At 51.3% G+C, this 6,778-nt stretch overlaps 1 protein-coding gene across 1 annotated transcript; it reads left to right on the top strand.

The window, feature by feature from the left end:
* Nucleotides 1-2,360: 2,360 nt before the first annotated feature.
* LOC144148054 (uncharacterized) lies at nt 2,361-6,305 on the top strand. Its single transcript, XM_077679651.1, has 2 exons — nt 2,361-3,636; nt 6,230-6,305. Exons 1-2 carry the CDS (start codon nt 2,612-2,614, stop codon nt 6,303-6,305), a joined length of 1,101 nt encoding a protein of 366 aa, XP_077535777.1. The 5' UTR covers nt 2,361-2,611.
* Nucleotides 6,306-6,778: the final 473 nt, after the last annotated feature.

Here is a 6,778-nt window from a genome sequence, read left to right on the forward strand (position 1 = left end):
AGTTTTATGATAAATGACACGGGCTCCTACGGGAAGCGCGTGGTTGCAGTAAGTGCCAACAGATGGCGAGCGCTATGCGTACGCGAGAAAATCCAACTGAATTCCACGTCAAGAGGGTTGTAAATTTAAAAACCTCGCTGGCCTTTTTATCCGCATGTTAAGACTAAATCCTCAAATCGATTTTTGGGCAAGTGGATTGGCACCATTTGCAAGCAAAAACGAATTGGAAATAACAACGGGCAGTGTGGTTATCGAGGGATGTGTAAAAACACACCGTTTTCCCGAAATCCTGATTCCCTCTATTAGGTGGGTGTCATGGGGATATGTTGTGGAACAGTGTTTAGATCAGAGGCCCCCGTCAACACTTGCTGAGCTCAAAGCGATTTTCGACGCATTGACGACTATAGAGCTGCTGAGGCCAGACCAATCGTAACCTGTCAACATCTTTACAGATTCAATGCAAGCAGTCCGAGACCTCCGGAGAGTACTTCATCAAGTGCCCATGTCCCAAACCATCCACGCGAAGGCTGCGGCCCTAAGTTTCAGAGTGAAGATTACTTGGGCCCAGAGGACATCGACCCCTGGACAGCAACAGGCGGATGCGGCTACCCGTATACCTCCAACGACGCATCCACTGCCCTTATTTCCAGTTGACGCAATGTCAAAGTTGGCCACCGACAAAGAAGACCTTCGGCGCTCCACACGCGCACTTATTCCACCGTGTGGATCAAACCTCCCTGGTGGGCTCACCCGCCGTGAGGAGGTGGCGCTACGAAGGATTCGCGTCGGGGCTGCTCTTACACCAGCGGTCACCCACACCTGGCCCCCGGATCGACGGGCTCCGTTTGGTCGGACATGCCCATTTTGCACCACGTCGGCATCGACCGCAGACATTCACCATCTTCTGTGGACTTGCCGTGGCCCCCAACGCTCCCGACAGCAAGTACTAAATAGTGTGGGACTCAACCCAGGCCGGCCTCCCGACTACAGACGATGGCTCTTTGGACCGTATCACCGGAGCCTTTTAGACATTCTCAGTGAAAACTTCCTGTTCACGTACATTTAAACACACTCGCCTCCACCGTTTTATGCTGCAGAGCAAACTTTTGCAATAAAAAAAAAGATACCTGAGTAAATTACCTATCAAAATAAAAATCAGTTCAATATCAGAAATGGCGTGCGCTGAGCAAAAATTGATACCTGAAAAAAGTATTTCACCGCTTTCCACTCTCTCCGTGGTGTAGTTTTTTTTAATTTCTCAGCAGTATTGAGCTCAAACACCGTAATCACAGTGTGCATAAAATTTGAATCCGTTTGAACCCGCAGCTTGACTAGGCGAGGATACCACCTGTTAGGCCTTTTTGGCTCGCCAGGCATGTCATTTGCAAATAAAATTTGGCCCTGATACCGATGGCGCAGGGCGAAATCCTTAAAATTTGTTTTCTGCATTTGTGCACGTGAGTAACATATGTTGGCAAAAACTAAAACCTTTAGGAGGACCCATTTTGTTCCGGAACGCGGAAACAACTCGATAGTGTTGGTTAGGGCGAATTCTTAAAACTACTTTTTGGGTATTCTTAAAGGCTACACATATCATCAAAAAGCACGTCGATATGTGAACGGGTGACCGAGATAATCACTAATTTACGAAAACACAATTTCTCCCTTTTCCTTAGTTAGAAGTGCGATTTCCGAAAATTCCGCATTAGTGAGCCCCTATGCTATGACGCAAGTGTATTCGAGAAATTTTAAGTCTCTAGACCTACCAGGTTTGGCCGGGCGTTGATGAGTCAGTCGGTCAGTCAGTCGGGAACCTCTCTTTATAGGCATCGATAGGCTAAGCGAAAATGTTGAGTGTGTTACAGGAGAGCGCGTCGTTAAATTAATATGCGCCCATCACGCCTAATAGCAAGGACCAAGGATAGTTAATTATAAAAAAAAACGGGAAAATAAATGGTCTGCAAGTCCAGAAGAAACAAAATAGCTCGTACGGGAAGAAAAAAACACAGTGCAGCTTCTGAAACGCTAAAGACGTTCGTCTGGTTGAGCTCACCAACTAGATGCAATATTCCCTTCTATTTAGCCATACCTGGTGGTGGGGGGTGTGGGGTACGATTAACTATAGTTGTGTACAAATGCGGAGCGAAATCAAGGAATGCACGCTTTAGTAATTCCACAAAAAAGCTGCGCGTTCACTTTCCTTTTGTTTTTCGACTTCAACGACCAGCTGATCGCTCGGCGGATGCATTTTTCGAAATATACAGGGTAGGAGTTCCCAAACCATAAAAAATGTCGTTTGAAGAGTTTAGTATTTGATAAGGCCTCCTGATTTCAGCTTATTCTAGATTCTGCATGTCGTGTTATCTGTTATCTCTGTTGCGGCTGCGCACCAGGGTGCGCGGGCCGAGGTGACGTCACTGGCTGGATTGTATAAAACGCGGCTGTGAAATAAACACGGGGCGTTTTCTTGTTTGCGGCTACATCGGAGTGGCGTCAGTCTTTTGCTCGCATCACCGCTCCCAAAGGAGCGGACACGACATGGTGTCAGAAGTGGGATGAGCCTCCTCTCCCTCGGTGGCATTGCGGCATTCACCCTGCACTCGTTCGTACGATGACGGACCAGAAAGCGGCAGCCAGCCCACCAGCGGCCGCCCTGCCACCGCCTGCGCCGTTCAACTTCGACAGGACTTCCGAGTGGCCAGAATGGATTACGTCCTTCGACGACTACCGCTACGCATCGGGGCTCAACGACAGAACGGAGGAAGCCCAGGTGAGGACGCTGTTGTACACCATGGGCAGGCAGGCCAGGAAAATTTTTCAAACGTTCGGCCTGACGGAGGAAGAGTCCCGAAGCTACGCGGTGGTGAAGACAAAGTTTGACGCTCATTTCATGGCCGCCAAGAACATAGTCTACGAAAGCGCTAATTTTCATCGCCGGAAGCAAGAGCCCGGAGAAAGCGTGGACAAGTTTGTGACAGCCCTGCATGAGCTAGCCGACCGCTGCGAATTTGCAGAATTCCGGGAGCGCATGATCAGGGACAGATTTGTCGTAGGCCTCCGAGACGCACAGCTGTCAGAAGCTCTCCAGATGGATGCCACTCTTACGCTAGTGACCGCTCTAGCGAAGGCCAGACTCAAGGAAACAGTCCACCGACAGCAACATGAACTTCGGGCCGACAGCAACGAGGCAACGACTGGAGAACTGGGCACCATTCAACGGACACCGAGCGAGCCGTTTATCAACCGGAAGGGGCGCACCACCGAACAACGACAGTCGCTGCAGCCATGGTCACGAGAAAACCGCCGACTACCAGGGTGCCGGTTCTGTGGACGTGAGAATCATGCGAGAACCCGGTGCCCCGCACGGTTATCACGGTGCCACCTTTGTGGAACCAAAGGACATTTCGCCAGGGTCTGCCAGAAGTCCAAGGAAAACAACCAGGTGGGCGTGTCTGTGCTAGAAGGCGAAGGACAAAAATTTTTTCTCGGGACACTCGGCAGCTGTAATGCCAGATACGCGGAAGTGTGTATTAACAATGTACGCGTATGTGCAAAAATTGATTCGGGAGCCGAGGTCACTGTCGTTCCGCCCGATTTCCCCGGTGTTCCGCCTCGCATAGACAAATCACAAGCTGTGTTGAGAAGCGCCGCAGATGAGCGCCTTGATGTTAAGGGTTCCTTTCCTGCTGAGATAGTTTGGAAAGGCAAAACCGCGCGACAAACAGTGTACGTTGTTGAGTCACTGCAGTGTGTTTTGCTAGGGCTCCCAGCAATTGAAGCCCTCGGTGTGGTCAAATTTGTTGATGCTGTTGATGATAAACAGTACGAGTACTTGTATCCGCAGCTCTTTCGTGGCCTGGGCACGATGCCCGGCGAATACACCATTCGCATAAGGAGGGCGCGGTTCCCTTCGCAATTTTTACACCTCGACGAATACCCATTCCGTTAAAGGACCCTATCAAACTAGAGTTGGACAAAATGGTCGAAAGTGAGGTCATTCGGAAGGTTGACGGTCCGACTAAAGGGTGTGCAGGAATAGTGCCAGTAGTAAAACCATCCGGGGAAGTGCGAATATGCGTGGACCTAACCCAGCTGAACAAGAGCGTCCTACGTGAACAGTTTGTGTTGCCAACTATAGATGACGCCCTTGGGCAATTGGCGGGGGCCATATACTTTTCGAAATTGGATGCCAATTCCGGGTTCCACCAGGTTAAGTTGGCAAAAGAAAGCCAGGAGCTGACAACTTTTATCACTCCGTTCGGTAGGTACTGCTTCCCGCGACTGCCGTTCGGTATCAGCTCGGCTCCGGAATACTTTCAAAAGCAAATGGCTGAAATCTTGGAGGGCCTCCCAGGGGTGGTGAACCTAATGGATGACATTTTGGTTTACGGATCAACGGAACAGGAACACGACGAACGGCTGCACGCAGTACTCGAAAGGCTCGTAAAAGCTGGCGTGACACTTAATCGGGCAAAGTGTTCTTTTTGTGTCACACGGGTAGCGTTTTTAGGATACGTGGTCGATTCTTCAGGAATCAGGCCAGATCCCAAAAAAGTTCACGCCATAAACGAGATGGCTACGCCAAAAAGTGTTGCGGATGTACGCAGGTTTTTGGGCATGATAAACTATCTGGCAAGGTTTGTGAGCAATCTTGCTGACGTATCAGCACCGCTCCGCAGTCTGCTCTTGAAAGACAGAGAGTGGCATTGGGGCCCGCCTCAGCAAAGAGCATTCGAGGCTCTAAAAGCGTTGATCACCTCGGCGCAATGCGTCGCGAAATTCGACCCCAAGCTGCGCACCATTGTGTCGGCCGACGCATCGTCGGTAGGTCTCGGCTGTGTGCTGATGCAAGTGCAGCCGGACGGCGAAAGGCGGCCCGTTGCGTATCACTCTCGGTCATTAACACCAACGGAGCAACGATACGCGCAAATAGAAAAGGAAGCGCTGGCGCTGACGTGGGCGGCAGAAAGGCTCGAGTGTTTTTTGATAAGGCTGGAATTTCAATTTGAGACAGACCACAAACCGCTTGTATCGCTGCTGGGGCAGTCGCCGATTGATGTGCTGCCCCCCCAGAATACAAAGGTTCCGATTAAGGCTCATGCGATTTTGCTTTTCGGTATCTTATGTCCCAGGAAAGCAGATTGGTACCGCCGACGCTCTTTCCCGGGCACCGGCCGTGCAAGGAAGCTGGTTTAGCGATGGGAGAGCTAGGTTGCAGCGAAGTGTCGAGCCACGTAGAAGGCTGTATTGGCGAACTCAAATTTTCAGCACACTGGGACAAAATGATGAGGGCGCAAGAAAAAGATGAGACTTGCAAACAACTTCGCTGGTATTGTAGGGCAGGCTGGCCCCGTTACGCAAAAGTAAGCAGTTGGCTGAGTCCTTACTGGTCGCAAAGAGCAAACCTCACGATATGTGGCGGTGTTCTTCTGCATGGGTCTCGTTTGGTGGTGCCTCGGAGTCTAAGGAGCGAAGTTCTCCGTTCATTGCATGAGGGACACCAGGGCATTGTGAAATGTCGCGCAAGGGCTCGGGGATCGGTGTGGTGGCCAGGTCTCAGCGCCGAGCTGGCAGCTTTGGTTAATAGTTGTCAGGACTGCGCGACGCTGCGCGTTCAAAAAGCCGAACCGATGATGCAATCAGTCTCCCAGCTTGCCTTGGCTAAAGCTAGGAGCTGATCTTTTCCACTTGCGCGGAAGAGACTACCTTGTGGTCGTAGACTATTTTTCTCGTTATCCGGAGCTCGCCCTATTATCTTCCACAAGCTCTTCGGCGGTCATTGTACAAATGAAGAGCGTATTTGCCAGGCACGGGATCCCAGAAATTGTTGTGACTGACAACGGTCCTCAGTTCGCGTCTGCAGAATTTGCTGCGTTTGCGGCCAGTTACGGCTTCCATCACGTCACATCCAGCCCCAGGTACCCGCAATCAAACGGGGCAGCCGAGCGTACGGTACAAACTGTAAAACGGCTCTTGGAAAAATCGGTTGACCCGTACCTAGCCCTCCTGGCGTATAGAGACTCCCCTGGGCCGTTGGGCACAAGTCCAGCCCAGCTACTGATGGGCAGGCGCTTACGCTCTACGCTCCCGGTGCATCCGAAAAAACTTGTACCATCAAAGGCTCGGGGTTTCAGGAGCCTTCAAAGCAGAGACGAGGCAGTTCGGAACAAGCAAATGATCGACTACGACCGTCACCATGCGGCTACCCCCTTGCCACCCCTCGCACCAGGAAACCGGGTGTGGATAAAAGACTGCAAGAAGCCGGCAACGGTGTTGAGTTCAGCCCTGAGGCCTCGGTCGCATAGGGTGCGGACCGATGACGGAGCGGAGCTGGAGAGAAACAGGAGGACATTGGTTAGGTACAGTGAGCGAACCAGCGGGCATGCCCCGTCTTACGACATTCCTGCCACTCCCAACGCTACGGGGCAATCCGAGGAAGGCAACGCCTCTTCAGAGCCTTCCACGTTGAATCTAACGCCGGCCACTCCGCTGAATACACAAAGGCCGGGCGGTTATGTGACATGTTACGGCCGCGAAATAAGACCGCCAGAGCGATATGGCTACAGTTGATACGTTCACTTGTTTCTGTTGGGGCTTTGTAGATTACTTTTGTGTTGTGTTGAAAACCCTTTAAAAAAAAGGGAGATGTCGTGTTATCTGTTATCTCTGTTGCGGCTGCGCACCAGGGTGCGCGGGCCGAGGTGACGTCACTGGCTGGATTGTATAAAACGCGGCTGTGAAATAAACACGGGGCGTTTTCTTGTTTGCGGCTACATCG

The sequence above is a fragment of the Haemaphysalis longicornis genome, unplaced genomic scaffold (assembly GCF_048455015.1).
Source record: "Haemaphysalis longicornis isolate Haplotype H1 unplaced genomic scaffold, Haemaphysalis longicornis Haplotype H1 scaffold_741, whole genome shotgun sequence".
NCBI classification, from domain to species: domain Eukaryota; kingdom Metazoa; phylum Arthropoda; class Arachnida; order Ixodida; family Ixodidae; genus Haemaphysalis; species Haemaphysalis longicornis.